General features: G+C 38.1%; 2 protein-coding genes across 4 annotated transcripts in view; both read left to right on the forward strand.

Moving 5' to 3' along the window:
• Positions 1-254: 254 nt before the first annotated feature.
• On the forward strand, positions 255-4,963 carry laynb (layilin b). 2 transcript variants are annotated; one of them, XM_077722594.1, is made up of 7 exons: positions 255-477; positions 1,920-2,226; positions 2,779-2,936; positions 3,169-3,219; positions 3,331-3,408; positions 3,469-3,583; positions 4,084-4,963. In XM_077722594.1, the coding sequence occupies exons 1-7, from the start codon at positions 405-407 to the stop codon at positions 4,412-4,414; spliced, it is 1,113 nt and encodes a 370-aa protein (XP_077578720.1). In that variant the 5' UTR covers positions 255-404; the 3' UTR covers positions 4,415-4,963. The 2 variants fall into 2 exon arrangements, with proteins under 2 accessions (XP_077578720.1, XP_077578721.1); XM_077722595.1 differs by having other exon boundaries at positions 3,481-3,583.
• A 1,228-nt stretch (positions 4,964-6,191) lies between these two features.
• The window catches only part of sik2b (salt-inducible kinase 2b), a 33,083-nt gene continuing 14,972 nt past the window's right edge, over positions 6,192-24,302 (forward strand). The window contains exons 1-7 of one of the 2 annotated variants that reach the window (XM_077722324.1): positions 6,629-6,779; positions 7,010-7,077; positions 10,570-10,686; positions 13,187-13,250; positions 20,547-20,708; positions 22,715-22,839; positions 23,409-23,532. In XM_077722324.1, coding sequence (XP_077578450.1) covers positions 10,645-10,686; positions 13,187-13,250; positions 20,547-20,708; positions 22,715-22,839; positions 23,409-23,532 — 517 coding nt within the window. In that variant the 5' untranslated portion in view covers positions 6,629-6,779; positions 7,010-7,077; positions 10,570-10,644. Of the gene's footprint in view, positions 6,780-7,009; positions 7,078-10,569; positions 10,687-13,186; positions 13,251-20,546; positions 20,709-22,714; positions 22,840-23,408; positions 23,533-24,302 lie in introns of both variants that reach the window. The other variant, XM_077722323.1, reaches the window with a different exon arrangement.

Here is a 24,302-nt window from a genome sequence, read left to right on the forward strand (position 1 = left end):
GCGACCAAACGTCCGGTCATACCGATTCAGGGTGTCCACTCCCTGATCAGCTCTAGCACCCCCCACGAGCTGGTTCAGAAAAGCAAGGAATCTAAAAAAGTGTGTGGAGTTTGCTTTTAGACATAGAGGGGGGACTGGTGGTCTCATTTGCCCCCCTCTCCTCTTCCTCCTCGTCCTCCTCTTCCTCCTCGTCCTCCTCTTCCTCTTCTTCCTCCTCTTCCTCTTCTCCTCCTTCTCCGTCAAATCGTGCGCACGACCCACTTTTCCATCCAACGCTCAAATCGCAGTTCAGTCTTGCTCAGCCCCAGCGTGCGTTTGTCACGAGTTCCGTCCCAAAAAAAGCTTGTTTTTCCTCACTTTTTTCCAGTCAAGAAGCAAACGGCAGCAGACGTGAACATGTCGAGATGGATTTTGTGAGGTGGTTCGGCCTGCTGGTCGCTTTCCTCTTCCATAACGGCTTTGCTTCCAAAATCAATGGTAAGACGTCAATTGACGCTTTTTTTTGGCTTCTTTCTCCAAGTTCTGATCGTTTTTTATTGTTTTTCCCCAACTTGGACGCGTGTTTACTTCGGATTTTCTGCTAAAATTCTAACATAAAGTGAGTAAAAGGAGAAAAAGTCGCGTCAGGGTTTTTAATTATTAACAGGCGACGTGATGTGGAAAATATCAGCAGCCACATGTTGTTTTTTTCTGGGCTTCTCATTCTGGAGGTCCCATCTCCAATTGGACTAAATATCTTCCCCTTACGCCAGGAATAAGGAAAAAGGACCACAAATAAAAAAAAATCTCATGTTTTGGGCCAACTAAACAGATGAAAACAATCATAAAGTTGCAAAGTCTTAAAGTGTGAAGCCAAAAACAAGAGCAAAGTTGCATAGGCTCGCAGTGTTTACTTCACAATGATGTTGTTATTGTTTTGGGAAGGGGGCGGGGTTAGTGTGCCAATTCTGATAATTAATCTCACATGTTATTGATGGTCATACATTTCTGTCAAATACGTATAAATCTATTTAGTGAGTCATTGTTGAATGGCAGCTCGGTGGAGTGAGTGGTTAGCCTGTCTGCCTCGCAGCTTTGGGGTCTTGCGTTCAAATCCAGGTCATGTCCATCTGCACCGTTTTAGGCAAAAATTTATTATGAAATATTGTGCCCACCCCTGAATTAGTGAATTTTAAGTCAAAGTTTTTAGGATATGTCAAGTGTACATTTTTGCAGATTTATTGGGGTTGTGGGTTCAAATCAAGTACCTTTGTGCAGATTTGACATCTGAATGTCCACGATTACACAAAAAAGACCGTATTGCTCTTTATTTTTCATACTTAAAGCACAGTACTGCATGTACCTTCAAGGCCAAGGTAAAAGTCCCTTTATACGCTTATCGGGACTCCCATCATCAGCCCGACTAATACGTCGTGAGACAATAAGGACCTTGGAGTGACTATTAAACAGTAGTTTATTTAGACGACCAAACAAAAATCTATATCATGTGTCAAAGTGGCGGCCTGGGGGCCAAATCTGGCCTGCTGCATCATTTTATGCGGCCCGGGAAAGTCAATCATGAGTGCAGACTTTCTGTTTTAGGATCAAATTAAAATAAGGAGTATAGATGTATATAAAATTTCCTAATTTTCCCCCTTTTAAATCAATAACTGTCATTTTTAATCCATTTTTTTGTGTTTTTAGTTCAAAAATCATTTTGTAAAATCTAAAAATATATATAAAAAAGCTCAAATAAACATTGTTTTAGATCTATAAAAAAAAACTGAATCAGATTTTTCTCCCAATGTTAGAATGCATGGACTCAATGCAATACAAACCCCATCGGCATCTAATTTTCCGACCATGTGACCGCCGTTAAAGTCTCAAGACAACAGTCGGCCTCTTGTTCTTCTCTGTTAACCCTCGCCGTCTATGTCCAGGCCAACGGATCTGCCGGCGGGGGACGGGACGTCCATGCTACAAGGTGTCCTACTTCCAGGACAGCCGGGGCAGGCTGACCTTCCAAGACGCCAGGTTGGCGTGCCGGGCGGACGGCGGCGAATTGCTAAGCATCGAAACGGAAAGCGAGCAGCGACTGATCGAGAGATTCATCCAACAACTACACGCCGCCGATGGAGACTTCTGGATCGGACTTCGACGTGGACCTCAACGCTTTAGGACGGGGAATACTAACCCCGGATGTCCCTCGCAGTATTTCTGGTTGGACGGGAGCAAAGCCAAGTTCAGGTTGCGTTCATTTTTTTGGTCTATTTTCTTTGTCAAATCTGTGCCATGCTGATTTTTCCACTGTCGTTTCAAGATTGATAACCACAGACTTTAGAAAGGAGACTTATTGGAATATAGCCTGTGTTGAGAAGAAAAAAGGTTATTAGTTTAAATGAGTCATTTCTGGGAGGATATCCAGTTAGTCGTGGCAGTTTTAAATGGGAAACTGAAAGGTTTTTGTAAGAATATAATGTATTACTCCACCAGAAGGAACAAAAAAAAACATGCTGTTAAATCCAGTTTAAGAAGATATATTTGGTATTGGCAAAAATGTCAACAAAAAAGATTGGTGAACATGTGGCTTTCGAGCCGCATTCGGCTTCCCAGCCAGAAATGTGATCATGTGATCCTTTTGCCTTGTTTCATGTTTCTATTATTTTTAAATACAATCAAATTCATCAGGGCCCATTAAAATCACATCATAGATTACTTTTAAAAATGATTTTTTGCAGATTAGATACTGTTTAATGCTGCTTTTGATGATTTAAATGAGTCAAAACATGTGCTTTTTAGGAACTGGCACTGGGATGAGCCTTCCTGTGGCGGCGAAATGTGCGGCGTCCTTTACTACCAACCCTCTGCGCCGCCGGATGAGGAAGGTCATTTCCTGTTTCAGTGGAATGACGACAACTGCAACACCAAGAACAACTATGTCTGCAAATATCCTAAAGGTAAACAAAAAAATGACCAATTCCTGCTTAAAATGTAGGTTTGAATCCTGAAATCAGTGCCTAACATTGTGCTATTCCATTTTATTTTAAAAAACGAACTTGCATGACATGTTTATGTATTTCTTACACTCTCCTAGTATTTACTTCTAGTGTAAAGCTTTTAAAGTGTTATTTTCTGTGCATTTGTGGAAATATGAATCATGTGAAGTCAAACATTTGTTCATATTTTCAGAAAAAACGTCAGTATTTACAGAGGCGGGGAAAGGAAACGCACCCCATGCAGGTACAACATCATACATATCTAGTTTCAAAATACACATTTGAAAACAGAATAACAAAATACAGTATTACAGTACACAGTAGTACATAATAAAAATATCTGGTTTTCCTCCAGTTCCAACCGTGACGCCAAATCTATACTTTTCAACAAAAAGTGGCAAGACGATGAAAGAAGGAATTCCTGAGTCATCAGGTTAGAAGATAATTTCTTGATGCCATTTATATTTTTAAATATACTAACTTTTTTTTTTAGTGTCTATTTCAGATAGCAGCCTGTATCTTCCATACATTCTGTATGCAACCATTCCAGTTCTCCTCCTGCTATTACTTGCAGTCTCTGGCTTTTTCTGCTACAAACAAGTTCAACGGTATTGACACCATAATCTCTCATTCTCACACACATTCTCACACATATTCTCATACACACTCTCTCTCACACACACACACACTTCTCACACACACACACACTCTCTCACACACACGCACACACTCTCATACACACACTCTCACACACATTCTCACACTCACATTCTCACACACAAACTCTCACACATTCTCATACACACACTCTTACACACACTCTCTCACGCACACACACACACTCTCACACAGTCTCACACACACTCTCATAAACACAGTCCCACACACACATGCACACACACTCTCACACACACACTCTCTCACACGCACTCACACACACAGTCTCACACACACACACACACACACGCATCCGCACACACACATACCAGTAGCACAGTTTTAGACTGCATTGTAATCCCAATTTTGTTCCAATAATGTACGTATGCAACAAAGCCATCTCTTCACAATTTGCACAATTTTCATCGTAATAACAGTCATTTACTTTCAGGCGGAAGTCAGACAACAAAGCCTCGTCCCCCAGCCAAGCCAAAGCTTGGATGCCCACGGAGGCGCTATCGTGCCCCATTCAAGGACCCTACGCTTTCAGCGACATCACAAAACTGTCCCACTGTGACACCGACAGCACCCTACCGGCAGATTTCAAAACAAAATACCCCCATTCTCCTTCCAGGGAGCCGCAGTGGAATAATTACGAGAACGTTTTATTGACGGACAGGCAGAGCGGCTTCGTCAGTAACGATATTTACGAAACCAGCGGGCCTGACGGTGGACACCATCGCCCTAAACCAGGATGGGTTGAAAATGAGATTTATGGCTAGTACCTGCTCAAAAAATACTACTAACTAGTAGTATTCATATCCCACATGTCTGGTGCAGGATACCTGAACATGTGGGTGCACTTATTGGCTTTTTGAGAGGAACAAATAAGACTTTTGACTGTTAATTATACTTAAAATACATGTACAGAAGTATTGGAATACAAGTATGGGACAATTACTTGTGAATTATGCCCATGAGTCAAGATAATTGATGCAATATAATGTTTTGGGTTTTTTTTTAGACTCCAAAATTGCTATTCAGCCAATCCTGAACCAGGGATTAATAATATCTGGAATGAATGAGTCAGATTATGCAATAACAGATGTTTTAACTTTATTCATTTTACTTCCATTGGTTTACATTGTCCTTTCTTATCTGTCATTTCTGTCAAGTTATATAACAACAGTTTTCATTTCAAAGACGACATAATTAACCCAAATATTCCGACTTGTCAGCTTGCCTGCAAATCCACTGTGACTATATTTGGTTAACACTATTTTTTTCATACAAAAACTATAATATTCATAAAATAAAACAATTCTGCAGGACCAACGGGCCTTTTCTTCAACTCGAAAAAGCCTGTAATGCTAAAAAACTACGGACTTTCCCACTTCCAACTGACAATTTGATAAACTTTGATGACACTGAACAGTCTTCTATGGAATTTTTCCATTGTTTTGTGGGTCGCACACTCTTATGAACGTGTTCGATCCCCTCCGTGACTCGATGAGCGCTGTTTGGGTCAGCTGGTGTCGTGGAAAGCTGGAAACGGCGCCGTCAAGGAGAGGCGAAGTATGTTTCTTGGAGAATAGTGGACAGGAAATGCCAAAAGCACATCTGGAACTCTTACATTCAGGAAGTCGTTGCGTGACAGCGGGGGCCCTTGGAGCACAGTGTGTAGACCACTGCTCTTTGGGAGACCACAACGTTAAAATTTGATGTTCTTTGCAGGGGGGTGCTGGAGCCTATCCCCGGTTTATGTTGTGATTTTTTTGTGGTGGTTTTTGTGGCATTGAATTGATTTTTTGCCCAATTTAGAGTTAGTTAGTTAGTTAATTCTCCAAGTTTAAAAGAATTGGACTGTTATTGTCATGTTAAATACTAGTATGAAATAAAAAAATATTATTATAATTTATTCTTTTAAAAATATATAATTATGTATATAAAAGGGGAAATGAGGCCCAAAATGCAAAGACTATGTATGTGACAGAGTCTATATGGAATACATTGTGTTTACTTATTTATTTTAATCCCCCAAAATACTTTATGAAGGGAAAACTGATGACGTAGTTGCAGTTACATACTTTGTCCACAGAGTAGCACTGTTATGCAGCAGACCAGCCCGTTTTAGTTGATAAAACGAAACTGTTCAGTTTCTTGTCAGGACGTTTTCACATTACGTATGTCATTGTGAATTTCTATGGAACACTATGAGTTACCGTAATACCTCCCAAGAACCTACAAACTATCACCAACCAAGTCAATTCACATAATTACATTAATATCATGTTTCTACTGTTTCCCCTGCACTTTTAACCCACCCGACCAAAATGTCAGATTAAGGTCTCTCAAACCAAACAATCATTCTACCCAACAAAAAAAAGTTACCGTGTGCAAGATCTACACACACACACACACACAAAACACGCATTTCAGAATAGCTATGTTACCGGTTGACGTAGGAGGTGGGTCTGGTTGTCCTGGCAACCAATTGGCACCGAAGTGTGGAGCGGCTGCGTAGCCACGCCCCCTGTACAAATACCCCCATAGCTTTGACGTCAATGCACGTCAGGCGGAGAACATGATGCCTCCTTGCGAGTCAACTCGTGCGCGCTGACTGATAGAGGGAACCTCGATCTGGAACATTAGAACGGCATTGTGGCTGCAGGAAGGCGGCCGAATAGATTGCAGCCTCCCCGATTGAGAAAAAGAAAGAAAATGGGACGCCTCGTGTCGCCGATCCCGACGGCCCACTAAAGTCTGGGTTGGTTTGGGTTCTTTTTTTTTGGATGGACACGCTCCGAATGGCGGCGGCGGCGGCGGTGGTGGTGGTGGAGGGGGTAGTAGCTGTTCGTGGTTTGTTTGGCTTTTTAATCTGCAACAGCTCCAGGAAGCCCGAGTTTTAGCGATCCGTGCACGCCAGCACCGCCACCACCACCACCGGCTGCACTCCCCCCCTTCAACGTGTGCGGGTCTACCCCTCTTCGCCCTCCGCTCAAGAACAGCATGGTCATGGCTGACAGCAACCAAAAACCGCTGCTCCGGGGTCCCGTCCGCGTGGGCTTCTACGACATCGAGCGCACTTTGGGCAAGGGAAACTTCGCTGTCGTCAAACTAGCCCGACATCGCATAACCAAGACAGAGGTGAGTCCACTCAGTCCATGCCCGACAAGTGCTTAGTTAGCATAGATGCTAACTCCACGGCTACTGTGTTGGGAGTTCCAGACCCGAGTTATATAACTTTTTTTTAGTAGCTACTTGTTTTTTTTTTACATCCAGTCAGTATGTCTGGCGCCAGTATTGTGTACACTAAAAAGAAAGTTGATCCGGGATTGTATGTGTTGTATGTGCGTGTTTTGTTTGTGTTTGTTAAGCGTCCCCCGATTGCCGGATGGGCTGACAGCGTGCGTGTTTAACCCCGTTTTGGCACACTTCGTTGCCGGTAAGAGCGCGATGGCTGCTGGGAAACACCAAGTGTAAACATGTAAAGTTCCTTCATGGCCTACCACAACCTGCGTTATGAAGTCCTGTGGTTTTACACTTGTTGACATTGCAGATGAATCCGGATCACTATGTAAGGTTATTGAAACCAAAACTACAAAAAAAGTTGAGTTTTTTTTTTTATCGATCGTCCTATGCATGACTCATCTCATTTTCTGAATTGCTTTATCCTCACTAGGGTAACAGGGGGTCCTGGAGCCTATCTCAGATGACTGGGATAACCTGAATAGGTGACTAGCCAATCACAGGGCATGAGGAGACAGACAACCAATCACAGATAGAGGCATTTTAGAGCGTTTAATTAGCTTACCATGCATTTCTTTGGCTTGTGGGAGGAAACTGGTGTACCTGGAGAAAACCCACACAGGCCTGGGGAGAACATGCAAACTCCACACGGGTGGATCGACCAGGATTTGAACCCACATCCCCCACTGTGTGCATAAAAAAAATTACCGGCAATTTCAGTCATTCATGAAAAAAAATACTCGCAAATACTAGAAAAAAAACTGCAATTTCATGAAAACGAAGATATATGATACCATAATTTTTGCTACTTTACCAAAGTATTCATACTAATACAAGTTACAGTAAAGGGTAAAAAAAATGTAAACAAATTGCATTCCTTGAAACTTGAAGTGTTCTTGCAAACATCTTGACAAATTACAATAACAAAGAACTAAATAACATGCAATGCATTGCATTTTTGCATCTATTTTGGATTTTACAAATAACAATGAAATATAAATAAATACTTTCTTGACATATTCTGTGTTTATAGTAGCCGTAAAGCCTTTCTAATACATGCATTTGACTTTGGATTTTCCCATAAGGTCACATCAAATATGGCGTTACCTGCCATTTATTATATAAGCACCTGACCACTTTGCCCTTTTTACACACCCACATTTTTTTACAATCCCCATGCAAGGTCTTAGACCTCTCTGTCTTAGACTTGTTCTACACAAAAAAACCTTTCAAGAACATGCTTGGCCTTTTGTCTACCTTTTGCATATTACACACAGTCCAAAATAAATGGAATATGACTTTAACTTTGAACTCTAAATACTCGGTGACGTCAACATCAGCAGGATGTAAATTACTTTCCGGACAGCAAGAATTTCTGTCACCATTCCAGCGGTCAAAGCATAAAACATCTCTGTTTTGCTGTAGTGCCGTTGCCTTACACACAGGTGCTATCCGTCCTTCTAAAAGTAAAGTATTTAGTAAGTACAGCAACTGCACGTTCTGTCTGCAGCAATACCAAATATTGTATTGTACTTTGTGCAATTACACAATTTTCATGCGATAATCAAATACCAGATTACATATCTGTGGGTCTTTAACCCGGTTTGTCAGTTTATCATCATTTCGACAACTTTGCTTGGTACCTGTATATATTGAATTATTTTTTGGAATTAATTTCCTAAATCAGGGGTAGGGAACGTATGGCTCGGGAGCCACATATGGCTCTTTTGATGAGTGCATCTGGCTCTTTGCTAACCTGTGAGCTAAAATATGGAACCCGCTAGTGACAGAACTGAATTATTACATCTAGAACTGCTTTATTCTTCATTTTTTTGCATTAGACTGCTAGAATGCATACTCTAATTTATTAGCAACTGCATAAGAATGTTGTCAAAAGTATTTTTTAGTAGTGAAATTACTAAAACAAAAGATAACCATTTACATATATTTTGACTTTTAAATTCGGAGTTTGCTCTCAAGGAATAACATTAGAAAATATGAATTGTTTATGGCTCTCTTTGTCAAAAAAGTTCCCGACGCTTGACCTAAATAATAATGTTATTTCATCATTCTGCAAAAGTGCATGATACCATGCAGATTTTGCAAGTATTTTAATACAAAAATAGGCCACGTGGCTTGCGAAATCTTTCAGATCTTTCATCACTTTAGTTGTCTAAACGTGAGCAGTGATTCTGTACAGCTAACTAATGATTAACAAAGCCCATGAAGGCCAGACTCCTTCGTTAATCTAGTTAATGAGGTTAAATGGTACATTGGCTAAAGTCTAGCTCGCTAATTTGTAGGCACTCTTCACGACGTAAATGGAGATCACCCAATTGACACACCTGGCTACATTCTGGTTTGGGTATTAGCAGAGTAGCTCAGGTTATTATGTTAAGCTACATTCTGTTACAGCATGCTTACCAGGCTCACGTTAGGTAAGGTTAACATAATCAATGACTGTTGCATTTTTGGAACTTAAAGTACTTTATAATATCCTTAAAAACCTGGCCACATTATGGTTTGGGTATTAGCAGAGTAGCTCAGGTTATTATGTTAAGCTACATTCTGTTACAGCATGCTTACCAGGCTCACGTTTGGTAAGGTTAACATAATCAATGACTGTTGCATTTTTGGAACTTAAAGTTCTTTATGATTTGACACTGTTGATATTCATAAAAACATACATAATTTCCACTAATTATATACTTAAACACAGATAGTCGCATTCATGAAATGTGTGTAAAATTCTACATTTGTGCTATTTTAACAGCTGACCTTTCTATTAGTTATATATTAGAAACATGGTCTTTTCGTTCTTATGCGTGTCTTTTATGGATATATTTAACATCAATGTACTTTTAGTCACTACGATGGTAATTTTCCTTTGACACGCTGTGTGTACTGTGGTCTCAGCATGTGTACTGTGTCACAATGACCTATGTGTTTTCTCAAAACAGTGGCAATTTCTTACAGCGTTGTACGCATGCGATTGCCGTGCTGGGAACCGGGTGGTCCTGTTGTCTACTCCTGCAACTTTGCCCACAAAAAAATTAAGAATACTATCGATAAATTTCACTTGCTAATGTTTGGGTGAACCATAAATGTGAGCTAAAAATCTATATCAAAAATTGAGGTACACAGTACAATAAAAGTGGTCTTAAGCAGTAAGTAGTTTAAAAAAAACACAATTTTAGTAGGTGTAAAGATCAAAATCTGTTTGTATGTGAACCAAAACTGCTTTTTCGAGGGGGGAAAAATGCATGTAAATTTCTGAAGGTGTCAAAGAATGTGTTTTGCGATTTTATATTATAATCATTTATCTTGTGATTAAAGACCTGTTTCTGACAGCATTGGGTTATTTTAGACCTGTTTCAATCAATCATTTGCAGACTAACCCGTAGAATGAACAGACTTTGTGTTGGATGAATTCATGTTATGGGCAGATTTTTGGTTGTCTTTTTTAAGTGTCATTTTTCAGTTTTTAACCAAACTCTGTGTTTTTTTTCAAAAGAAAACATGACATGTAGAGAAAAGTTAAAACAAGTACTTACTGTCAAGGACCATATTGTCTTCAATTGTGCCCCATTTTTTCTATCTGTGAATTTAAATTTGATTGGAAAAAAAAACCTGAAATGTCCCAGTCACATGCTTGTTAATAATTATCTCATGTCTGACCACATTACAGGTGGCCATTAAGATTATTGACAAGACCCAATTGGATGCAGTCAACCTGGAAAAGATCTACAGGGAAGTTCAAATAATGAAAATGTTGGACCATCCGCACATTATCAAGCTCTACCAGGTCAGTTTGTTTCTCCACTACACAAACTTCTGAAATATATTCAGTAAATTCCTCAGTTTTTATTTAATTCAAATAAAAAATGAAATAAAATGGGTTATTTCACTATATAAATCTAAAGTTAACTTGAAAATACCATTGTATTCTTAACCATGTTGCACCTAAACCTTGTAAAAGAAACCATACATAAATATGTTAAGCTAACTCACCTCTGATAATACATCAAAATGCTCATAAAATATATAAATCCTAAGTTAACTTGAAAATGCCCATTGTATTCTTAACCATGTTGCACATAGGCCTTGGAAAATAAACCATACATAAATATGTTAAGCTAACTCACCTCTGATAATACATGAAAATGCTCATAGAATATACAAATCTTAAGTTAACTTGAAAATGCCCATTGTATTCTTAACCATGTTGCACCAGGGACTTGGAAAAGAAACCATACATAAATATGTTAAGCTAACTCACCTCTGATAATACATTAAAAATGCTTATAAAATGAGTGAAATTATGTAAGCGACTGGGTCCTACTTTGTGGTTGACATAGAAGGCAAGTGTTCTTTATCATTACACAAGCTCGTGGAGACGTTCCAGCTTTCAGCAGTGCTATTTTGGTGTTTGTCATTCTTTACAAAGACATAACCATCCAATTGGTTCAGGTCAATTAGTAATTTCCTCTCTAGTCTCTGATGGCGTTGTCCTGGTGGCCCAGTGGGACGCCCGAAGCCTGTAAAAAGGAGGTGCATGAAACATCCACACAATAGACTCTACTCTTGATTACTTTTGGCTAAACTTTGTGTTTTTTTAAATAGACTATTTAGTGCATGTGTCAAAGTGGCGGCCCGGGGGCCAAATCTGGCCCTTTGCATCATTTTGTGTGGCCCGGGAAAGTAAATAAGTGTCGACTTTCTGTTTTAGGATCAAATTAAAATAATATATATAGATGTATATTAAATTTTCTGATTTTTCACCCTTTTAAATCAATAATTGTCATTTTTTAATCTATTTTTTTGTGTTTTTAGTTCAAAAATCATTTTGTAAAATCTGAAAATATATTAAAAAAAAGCTAAAATAAACATTGTTTTAGATCTATAAAAAACTGAATATTCAGATATTTAATTTGGTTCGTTAAATCCATTCATAAAATGAATGTAGCTAAACTAGCCTCACCGCATCATCCTAATTATCAAAACTAAAGATGCACATTTTGCTGTTTAGCATTCCAATGATCAGTGTTGGTGAATAGGAGAAAAGCCTCATAGCACAAAGCACCGCGTCGCTTTGCTGAGTCTGGAATTTCAACTATGAATCCTCCACTTGTATTGGCTCTTATGACATTGCACATGTTGGGCGAGAGTTATTTCTGCGCCTGTCGCATGGCGTGACAACAATGAGTCGGTTTACAGCAAAAAGCACAGCAAATATTTCCACTGTTTTGTTTTTATGTTATGCTATCTTTGCCTTGGGGCGGGGGGCTGTGTTTTACAAGATAATTATGTGCTTAAGCATACATAAATGTAGCAAAGACTGTTTTTTTGGGTTCAGATTTAGACTTTCATTAATATTAACTTTGATTAAATGTAGCAAGAATAGAATGGGTTTTTTTTTGGTTCAAATTTAGCTTTCTTTTAATATTAACTTTGGTTAAATGTAGCAAGAATTAAATGTTTTAACCTTCCTTTGACATTCAATTTTTGACCTTTTTTAAGTGTATTTTTCAAAAAATATTGTTGCTTAAGCATTTAATGTGGAATATTTTCAATATCTGTAAATGAATAGCATCAAACTACACTGAGGCTACAAATAACAGTAACTTTGTAGTACCGAATATGCATTCTAACCCTTATTTTATTACATCTCAGACATTCATCAAATTCCTTCATGTTCACTTACAGCACTTGGGATTAAAAATATCATCAACATTGACGTACTAAATACGTCTTGTAATGATTGTTTTAGTCAACCTCAGACATTCATCAAATTCCTTCATGTTCACTTTCTGCATTTTTGCATAGCCAAAAAATCTCCCAAAAAAAAACATATTTTTGAAACCCAGTTCTCCTCCAAGAAACATTTTCTATTCCAATAAATTAGACAACGTAACAGATGGAAAATTGATCATGGACAAAAGGAGTGGGATGCTCTCGTAGGGACGTCTGGCTGCATCCGTCCATGTGTCTGATTCACTCACTCACTCACTCACTCACTCACTCACTCACTCACCCTCCTCATCTCTCCACATTTAATTCTGTTTGATCTTATGAATGTTTCTGCTTCTAAATCGGGTCTCCTCCTCCTCCCACACAGTACCGCTTTAAGCAAAAACACTATGATGATTTTATTTGATTTTTTAGAGTCCCATTCAGATGATTTCTGTCCTCCTCCATTTGTTTTTTGACTGTTGTATTCTTCAAGTTCCTTCAGAGCTCATTTCTATGTAAAGTATTGCCCTCTATGTATTTTTATTCGTTAATCTTCACTCTTCTCTTCTCAGGTGATGGAGACAAAGAATATGCTTTACCTGGTTACCGAGTATGCCAAGAATGGGGAGATCTTTGGTGAGTCATTTCCTAATGTTCTTATGTTTGTTTTACTAACTAATTTTGCTGTTGCATCATGGCTGCATTTTTGAAATAAACTAAATACCTAGTAGGTCACAACCCTAACACAGTTTGGAAATCAGTCCAATTTAATGGGCAATGTTCTGATTGGGAGTTGGTCACGTACTTCTTATATCTGCCGTGTACAATGTACAAATTGTGTTTATTGTATGTGAACTTGGCTTGAAAGGGGCGAAGTGATTTATTGCTTTATGATGGTGGAGAATACCCTGCTGGCTGCTTAAGTTTCTACATGTAATGGAACTTTTTTGTAATTGGAGATAACGCGGGGAAGCGCTGAATACTTTGTTTTGGTTCACCTATACTTTGTATTAGAAACACGACATTTGTCGGTTGGTCAGTTTTTTTGTAGATCTAAAACCATTTTTTGTAGCTTTTTTATATATTTTTTTAAGATTTTACAAAATGTTTTTGCACTAAAAACACAAAAAAATGATTAAAAAATGACTATTGATTTAAAAGGGAGTAAATCAGAAAAATTATTATACATCTATACTCTGGGCCACACAAAATGATGCGGCGGGCCAGATTTGGCCCCCGGGTCGCCACTTAGACATGTTTTTTTTTTTTTTAGCTTTTTTTGCATATTTTTAAATTTTCCCAAATTATTTTTGATCTAAAAACACAGAAAAATGGATTAAAAAAATGACAATTATTGATTTAAAAGGGGAAAATCAGGAAATTTAATATACATCTATACTTTTAATTTGAATTTGATCCTAAAACAGAAAGTCAGCACTCATGATTGACTTCCCCAGGCCGCACAAAATGATGCGACAGGCCAGACTTGGCCCCCGGGCCGCTACTTTGACACATGTGGAATAGACTATTTACTGGCAAAATAGATACTCGAGCCTAATCATGTGCCAGGAATAAAAACAACTCTCACAAAGCTTGACCCTTTGCAAAAAAACACTCGTTTCAACCCGACACTGCACACTCACAGACAACAATGCAACTGCCAAGTTTGAAGTAGAATACTTGACTGACTGTGGAGACGAGCTAAAAAAAGAACACCCACACATTCTTTTTATTCCCTCCTGGTCGGATTTTTCTGAATCGCTGAGAATGTTAAGATCTTATTAGCATATTAGCGTTTTGTCACATGGCGCAATAGCGGCTCACAATGAAGGAATGTTTTAGCGAATATTTATGAACAAAGAATTGGCATACTTTCACTACCGTCACGTGAACATGAATTAATCGTTTACAGGAAAGTCGGAAAGCACTCTCGATTGAACCCTGGATCGAGCTAACCCAGGGGTGGGAAAACTTGGGCCAGGGGGCTACATTAACTTTAAAAATTTGACAGATGGGCGGGGTCAGCACAAGATAGGATACATGTAAAAAAGTGCATCCGTTAACAGTACATATGAAACAAACAGAAAAAAGGACTAAAGTACTATTAACATACTCATCACTCATTATTAAAGTAAAAAGTACTAAGTGAAGTAAGTAAAGAAATGTATTAAGAAATATTAAAATGTAATTAAAAAAAGATAGAAGGGCTGTAAAACACGAAAAACAAATAAGAGTGGACACAGCTACTGCCACTGGCTTCTGCGTGATGGCGCCATCTTGGAAAAAATAAATAAATTAAAACATTATTTGGACAACGTCGGCGGGCCGGATTAAAACGCCTAGCAGGCCGTACGTGGCCCGCGGGCCGTAGTTTGCCCATGTCTGAGCTAACCTCTCGACCATCTTAGCACTAAAATAATAATGGATTTCTACGTCATGATCCACATAGTTTATTAGGACTTATTAGGCTGTCTGAAAATATGAATCTTAATTCCAGACATGGATGGCTTGAGAGGATTACTCAACAGTCATTGACGTCATACTTGTGTGTGTGTGTGTGTGTGTGTGTGTGTCTTTGAGGCCAGTGTTCCACTTGTGATGTTGACTCAGCAACTGCTAATCCCGTTCATGTGACCTACAGCATGCTGCTGGGAAGAAGACAAATAAAACCCAACCAAAAAAATGAAAATAAAGAGATTACAAGGCAATTGCACTAGACCCAAACAATATGGGTTTGAATGTACAGCTGTCGTCGTCGCCCCTCCCTCCCTCCATTTCTCTCTATGTTTAGTCTCTTAAATAACTCCATGGTTGGTTCTTTCACTTGGTAGAGTGTGGTGATATTTCCATGTGGATCATCACTGATTTGGATTTGGATTTGAATGGATTTATGAAAGCATTGTGTCCTGATTCCTCTGACCCCTTTTGCCCCGATTGCACAATGGAATCTTGTTATGCAAGAGGTAGTGTATATGTCATCATCACTTACTGCAGTAGTCGCTTTGACTCTAGACCGACAGATAAGAGTTTTATGAATCCAAGTATGTACAGCAGAACCAGATGAGCAAGTTTACCTTTTAGCAGTTTTTTCTCATAAGAGCGAATGAATTTTGAATTCATCTTTATTTAATAGTAATAGTTAACTATGAATAACTTTCAGCTCTGTGAAATTCCAACTAAAACACTATTTTTTTTCGCAAACGCCCTATTAATCCCCTAAAAAAAGAGTACGGCTTATATGCGCATAAATTAGACTTGCACAACACTGCAAGGAGACAAAGACAAAACGACATAATGCGAGACAATTCGATGGCGTCCGATGCGAGAGAAATTGTAAAATTCAACTATTTTAAAGGCAATTTTAAGGGAATGGCTAATATTTATATTTTTTTAAATAAATGGATTTAAAGAACTATATTAAAAGCCATGAATATTCCATTTTTTATAGATCTAAAGCAATGTTTATTTAAGCTTTTTTTTAAAATATATTTTTAGATTTTACGAATTATTTTTTAACTAAAAACACATAAAAATGATTAAAATATTACAATTATTGATTTAAAAGGGGAAAAATCAGGAAATTTAATATACATCTCTACTCTTCATTTTAATTTGCTCCTAAAACAGAAAGTTGGCACTCATGATTGACTTTCCCGGGCCACACAAAATGATCCAGCGGGCCGGATTTGGCCCCCCGGCCGCCACTTTAACACATGTGCATTAAACTCCTATCTCCCAATGGATTTTCATAGAAAATCTAAATCATGGCATGGAGATTGCCGCATTTATTTTTTGTCAACGCATTGGACGTTTAGCCTTATTTTACTGATATTGCTTTGCGTCTGACACTCCTCAAAATAATTCAAACACGCCGGACGGATAAACCCGGGAAATTGGGTCAAATGCAAATATGGCGGTAGTCCAATGAGTGGAGGTTCAATTCAATAAAAAGGGGAGAAGCATGTGAGGACAACCATTTGAATATGGAAGGCGCTGTTGAAATGTAGGGCATGCATATTTAAGAAAGCACTTCTGGCGTGAAGCTGTGAGAGAGGTTGCTCACTCACACTCATCGCACTCTACCCGATGGGAGAGGAAGGAGACATTTTTTTGCCTTCAAAGAAACACCATTTTAATGCATGCCATTTCCATAAGCTGTCAATTTTGTTTGCTTTTGAACCTGCTAGCATAGGGGTAGGTAAACCTTTCGGCCTGGGGGGGTCACATTGACTTTAAAAATTTGCCAGATGGGCGGGGTCAGCATAGGATATGATACAAATAAAAAAGTGCATCCGTTAACAGTACATATGAAACATAAACTGAAAAAAAGGACTAAAGTATTAACATACTTATTAATCATAATTAAAGTAAAAAGTATAAAGTACAAGGTCAAGTAAGTAAAGGAAAGTATTAAGAAATATTAAAATGTAATTTATAAAAAAGATAGAGCAGATTTAAAATACAAAAAACATAATGCCACTGGCTTCCGCGTGATGGCGCCATCTTGGGGATATAAAGAAAAAGCATTGTTTGGACAACGTCGACAGGCCGGATTAAAAAGCCTAACGGGCCGTATTTGGCCCGCGGGCCGTAGTTTGCTAGAAAGTCCTCAGGTGATTGGGAATTTTTGGACACCAGTATACTGCATATCTGAATTTAATGTTTCAACATGTTTAAAAAAATGTGTTTAACCAATATTTATTCTTATTTTGTCTAACATTTGGGTGGTTTTAGGTCAAAACTCTGGAATTTCCATGTGTTCCAAGTATGTTTTGATTTTTTTAGGTAGTCCAAAGAACTAAAATGTCTAAGACTGTGTAATTGTTTGGGTGTCGAATTGTTCAAGGTGTCCTGACCCTGTCTCTCGTCTCAGCGGTGATATCCACCCGCACGTTAGCCACTTTAATAGGATAAGAGGAATTAAGACGACTTGGAAGGAATGATGTTGTTGCAGTCTTGGGGATAAGTGCCAAAAGTTGCCATTTGCAGGACTCTTTCTCTGAGGAAAAGCTGTTTTCCAATATTCATTTGAAAATTACACCCAACAGAGCACTGGAAAGGTCATGACCTTTGCGACAGACTGACCTTTACCATCTTGTGTATCCTAAAAAATCAATAATGAATTAGTGCCTGAGCTGAATGTTTGAAGCAATTTGCATATTGTGGCAGTTTAGCTTGGGTTATATGTATATTTTTTAAGTTATGGTTCAATTCCAAGCACATTGTACAAAACTAGCAATTTTATTCCAAAGTAGAACCTGCGATTTATAATTTCACCATTTTTATTTAATCAAAAGCCTTAGATTTCCTTAAACATAAACCTAACAATACTTGGAATTACATCAAGCCTTATTAAATGTCTTAATATTACACCGATGAATCTGGGATTAGAGATTAATTAGTCTTTCTATGTCAGTGATGAAATTGTATCACAAGGCTCGAATACGATTAAGAATCTATAAAATTATATCTACCGGCAAACTATTCTTCTCTTGTAAAACTGCTGGTTTAATAAAATAGAGCTACCCAAATAGAATATTTAAATAAAAATCCATGGATAATTTTCAATTGCCATATAAATACCATTAAATGGTTCAATGGATAATATTCAAGTGCCATTATAAATACCATTAAAAGGTTCAATTTCTTAACAAACATAGTCTTAATCAGCCAAATTTCTATCAGTTATTAATCTTACAATGCGCTAAACATCTTGCGACTCCTTAGGGGTGCTGGAGTCCATCCCATATCGCCATATATGCATGTCAACCAAACCCGATGGAGTTTTATCTTGGATGCTAAACCAAAACAGAGCTCCAATGGGCTCTAAGCCATTTTTAAGCGCTTAGAGCTCCAAAATGAGATGTGACTTTAATATGTTTAATATTGCTGCGTTTCAATGCTTTAGCTATCGATTATTCATGTTTTTTTTAGCCCTTGTGCTTCCCCACCCACATGAAAGCTGTGCAATCAGAAGTTAGTCCAAAGGTTCAATCCCAGAAATCTGCACTGTTTATCCCATCTAACCTGAGCAGCTGTTAAGAGAGTCAATTCTCCTGCCAACTCTTTGGCATAGCAAAGCGACTCATAGTCTATTCTCTAATACTCCAATGATTCATGCTTGTTCTGTTCGTTTTCCCAGGAAGCACAGCTCAATTTGTCGATACTTTACCCTGGGCCAATATTGCATTAGAGGGGATTACTCCTTCTGCTCCACTTTGACTTCTTTTGGGCACTCTTTTTAAACTCTGTGGCCAGATAATCAAAGATGGTTGGGTCAAGTTATTTTCTAAATATTTGGGCTCCATTGGAAATAAGCTTTTTCTAGTCGGTGGCCTCGTTAAAGGTTAGCCAAACAGCAGGCTCAGATAAATATACTCTGAATTTGTTGGGTGTCATGGCTATATATTTAGAATCATATCATATTTGCTAAGGAGATGCTTGGGAAATGTGTCATTTATATTGATATTGTTATCCAATAAAATCCAGTCTTAATATTGGTTCAGCTGACACTCTGTAAGCAGTTCGTAAAAGTGATTTAAATCGGGAATCAATTCTATTTGGTTTCCTCAATTGAATCATTCCTCTTGCTACTTACATGTGACAGTAAAGTCAATTACTAGGTTTAATCTAATACTGTTTCTAGACTTGTGTGCTGTTATTTTTTTTTTCTGGGTAATATCAATCTTGTTCCTCAAAGTTATTGTAGTCATTGTTTATCTTATCATGCTTTCAATATCCGTCGAGTGATATTTGAATGGGTTTTGATTCAGAATTCTTCGGGTGATGACAGACAATGGAACTTTTGTGAAAAGCAGTGACAAAAAAGTGATGACAGGAAATCAGTTGAGTGGAACATTCTCAAATTTCAATCATGTGACTAAGGCATCTCCAAATTTAATCGGTGTGTTCTCGTCTAACCGTGAGAACCATTGATTGAATAAAAAAAATGTCTGAAAAATAACCATGAGCAGTCTAATTGCTATAATTTTGCCAACTCTTATAACCACAATTGGCTAACATTCCTATAGCGCTCTCTTCTTTACCTCCTCGACACATTCCCCTTCATGGTGCTTCTTTTGATTAGCAGTGTTGCATGAAAGCATCCGAGCTAGCCTGGCCACTCAATGCCCTCCTTTGTGGAATGTACCAACTTCTATCTAATCAGTCGCCCTTTTTTTCTAACGTTAGCAATTGACCATTGATGACAATGCAGTGGAAGTTAATATTACAATTTAAAAAAAATGCTATCTTTAATTACATTGAGAAATAAAGTCAAGCCATCTAGTCTTCCCCATTGTGGGTGTGACCAATGACTGCTTATACCGCGCCCTTCAAGTGTAAAATTGATCATTATTCTTATAGCTTGTTACAAAGTAAGTCAACATTATATTCATGAGAGTTTAATATCTAAATATCTACTGTTAAACCAGCCCTCAAAATTATATTCACCTGGGTGACCAAACGTCCGGGCGACCAAACGTCCGGGCGACCAAACGTCCGGGCGACCAAACGTCTGGGCGACCAAACGTCCGGGCGACCAAACGTCTGGGCGACCAAACGTCTGGGCGACCAAACGTCCGGGCGACAAAACGTCCGGGCGACCAAACGTCCGGGCGACCAAACGTCTGGGCGACCAAACGTCCGGGCGACCAAACGTCCGGGCCACCAAACGTCCGGGCCACCAAATGTCCGGGCCACCAAACATCTGGTCACGTTAACAAGTCGTTGCATTCATTCGTGTTGGCCAGAATTGATGAAATCTACCAAAAATATTATACTTGATAAAAAAAACAAATTACCCTTTTTGACTTAGCCAGTCACCGAGTAGATTGTTTGGTCCCGAAATACTTCCGATTGTGTTTTTTTTTTAAAGCCTGTACAGTCTTAGTTTGTTCCCATTCTAACAGTTTTCCCTTTGTTTGTCTGTAGATTACCTAGCAAAGCACGGAAGGCTGAGTGAAATAGAAGCCAGAAGGAAGTTCTGGCAGATCTTGTCAGCAGTGGAATATTGTCACAACCGCAAAATTGTACACCGGGATTTGAAGGCCGAGAATCTGCTGCTGGATAATCACATGAACATCAAAATTGCAGGTATGACATGCGTGACCAAGTATTCTCTCGTTGGGGGGCGGAGAAATGTAGTTTTGATCCACAGCCACGCACTGATGTCAACGCTTACGTAGTTCAGAAATGTATTAACTACCCGCTTTAGTCATTCGCACGTTTGTGTTGTGAAGTGGTTCAGGTTTGCGTGTGAGATGAAGAAGGCTCTCTTTTCAAAATCGAATGTGAAAGAAAACTGTAGCTTTGTATTTGAAGTGGCAAAACATTCAATGAAGTTCCAAAAATGAAACAATACCAGATGTAGGCATGCAAGACAAGTATTAAAATCTTTGAAGTAGTCCATTTATGGAAAGATATTTTGGAGTTTTCAAATTTAGTGACACATTAAGGGAGGTCCTCAATAGTATTTTATCATAAAACATGGAAGAAGATGGATAATTCATCACTTAATGTATTTTCTCGCATATTAGCCGTCTCCGCGTATAAGCCGCACCCTTAAAATTGCCTTAAAATCATTGATTTTTACAATTTCCCTCATATAAGCCGTTTTTTGGAGCGACTAATATGACGTACATCTAAGAAAATACGGTAATTGTTTTTTCTAACTGCTTTCCAATATCAAACTATTACCCTGATGTGTCCAATTATATGAAGTGTTTAAGAAGGTGGAGATGAGGAAATCTGTTATTTGAAAGCAGTAATATTTGAGGCTACTCAATTGTTTGGACAGCACTTAAAGCCGAAGAACTGTTTGAGAACATTCAATTACAGTTTCCATTTATTTGTCCGCAATGTTCTAAACCAAAAAGGTCACATTTGACTGAAGCATATTACAGCCAGGAGAGTTCCATTTTAGGGCTACATTTACTTGGCCCATTGTTTGCTCATCTGTTTCTACGATTACTCTCAAGATTGCAATCTGAAGATGTTATTACCTCCATTTTAAAGAGATGCTTTCAACCCACCGGTAATTGTCTACATCACATATTAATTATGAAAAAACAATGGTCAGAACATTTAGTTTTTTTTAGAGATTAGGCAGAAGGTAAAAACATTGCACTCAGACAAAGTTAAGCTGCTTTGTTGTTAGTATTAATCTTACCCAGAATTCATTCTATGAAAAATTGAGGGTGAATTATGACTAACATTAGTGGTGTTAAGACGGGGAAAAAAACATTTACCATATTTTCACGACTATAAGGCGCACCCTCAATGAATGAAATTTTTTTCCATATATAAGGTGCACTGTATTATAAGGCGCACTGTCTATTTTGGAGAAAATGTAAGACTTTTAATTGCGCCTTATAGTGGTGAAAATATGGTAATTGCTATTGACTTCCAGGTATGAAGCACTCATTACACAGTCACCTCTAGAGCCAGCCATTGTTGATTTTTTTTGTATAAAATCTTGCAGTGGGGGAGGAGCTATATGATGGAAGATTTTGTAAACTAAGATGGCATCTGCATATTTAACAATATTCTTTCAGTTCAGGCGTTTGTGTTTTTTTAATATCCAACATTTCTTGAAGGAATTTTTCAGTTTGGTGGAACTTGGTGGTCAAGTGGTTTGTTGTATAATCTCTTTTTACAAGTCATGACACGAAAATCCTTGGAAGAGGTAAAAACTACAAAGAGACTTTGTTGTTGTTGAGTACCCTGCATAACACCACCTGTCTGCATCATATGACATGTTTGTGCAACAGAAACTTGGGTTGAGTCACTCGGGAAAGAAAATACATGACTCAACCAACCATCCTTCTTAGGACTATCTCACTATCTGTAGCGCCAGATAGTCTAAGCCACAAATTTCTCCCTCCAACCAAACTATACGATTCAATTGATATTGGTGACAACTTAATGATAGATCAGTCAAATTATGAACTAACCAATGTTGTCATTAGAGTTGGACCACATGACTAAAATTGTCAAAAATGAAGTGATTTAAAAAGATTATTCACTATTTGATGCAGCTTTTGTATTATAAGCCATTGTTTTGTTTTTTTGGTGTTGACTTTATGAAATTTATCTGGCAGATTTTGGATTCGGGAACTTCTTCCAGCCTGGCGAACCGCTTGCCACGTGGTGTGGCAGCCCACCCTACGCAGCCCCCGAGGTCTTTGAGGGTCAACAATACGAGGGTCCGCAATTGGATATCTGGGTGAGTTGTCATTAATGACGTTTTGCAGCAATTTTTTTCCCATTCAGCGTATTTTCACGACTATAAGGCGCACTTAAAAGTCTTAAATTATCTGCAAAATAGACAGTGCGCCTTATATATGGAAAAAAAACAAAACCAAAAACGAAAAACCACCACTGTCAGATATGAAAAAAAACACAAACGCCTGAACTGAAACAATACTGTTAAATATGCAGATGCCATCTTAGTTTACAAAATCTTCCATCATATAGCTCCTCCCCCACTGCAAGATTTTATACAAAAAAATCCAAAACATCAACAATGGCTGGCTCTAGAGGTGACTGTAAAGTAGTGAGTGCTTCATACCTGGGAGTCAATAGCAATTATCGCATTTTCACCACTATAAGGCGCACTTAAAAGTCTTTTAAATTTTCTCCAAAATAGACAATGCGCCTTATAATACAGTGCACCTTATATATGGAAAAAATGTCATTCTTTGAGGGCGTGCCTTATAATGCGCTGCGCCTTATAGTCGTGAAAATACAGTATGTCCTAACAGCTAATTCATATGTTGGTGTATCTTTTTCCAGAGTATGGGTGTGGTGCTATACGTGTTGGTCTGTGGTGCTTTGCCTTTCGACGGACCCACTTTACCTGTACTCCGCCAGCGGGTACTAGAAGGAAGGTTCCGAATCCCATACTTCATGACAGAAGGTAAGAATCCTATTTTAGCCAATGGGGGGTCTTCCTCCGTTAGTGCACCGAGTTGGACTCCACATTACAGAAATTTGTGGTTGAAATACATCAGAAACAGTGTACCAGACTACCATTGAAACTTGAGTCATTGAGCATAATTTAAATAAGGAATTTCTTCACTAATAAATCTTACGACATACCTCATATTTCACATCCTTCCTTTTAGTACAAATATCCACATTTCATGTCTCTATGACATAATAAGAAAAGATATGTGTCAATTTGTCCTTAATAAGAATTTCAAATATAAAAGGCAACAATTGATCACTTCAAATTATTTTCATATTTACAAGCATCACTATCCTAAGATTCATATCACATTCTTAATAGTTCATCCAGGGTAAATTTGTGGAAATATCTTCTGCAATTATCCAATAAAAGAAGGAAACATTCAAATAAAATTAGTGTGTAAAATGTCAGTGAAAATATTTATTCGCTTATTGCTTAAAATTAATTAGTATGACAGTTTATCCATCCAATAAATCCAAATATTTGCATTTTTTAAGCTGTTTTTTGCAGTTAATGATGCTTAATTTTATTTTTTCTTAATGTTTATGACCACATTATTTATATTTAAAGCAAAATAACGTCAATTTTACTTGAAAGCTGCTTTATATGGAATTAATAATGAAGTACTGGCTTCTTGATGGAAGCATTTTCCTCCACTTTGTGAATTTCTACAACTCTTGAAGCCCATGAACGTTAACTGGAATGCTTCTGTTCTGCAG

Source organism: Stigmatopora nigra, chromosome 8 (assembly GCF_051989575.1).
Source record: "Stigmatopora nigra isolate UIUO_SnigA chromosome 8, RoL_Snig_1.1, whole genome shotgun sequence".
Taxonomy (NCBI): Eukaryota; Metazoa; Chordata; class Actinopteri; order Syngnathiformes; family Syngnathidae; genus Stigmatopora; species Stigmatopora nigra.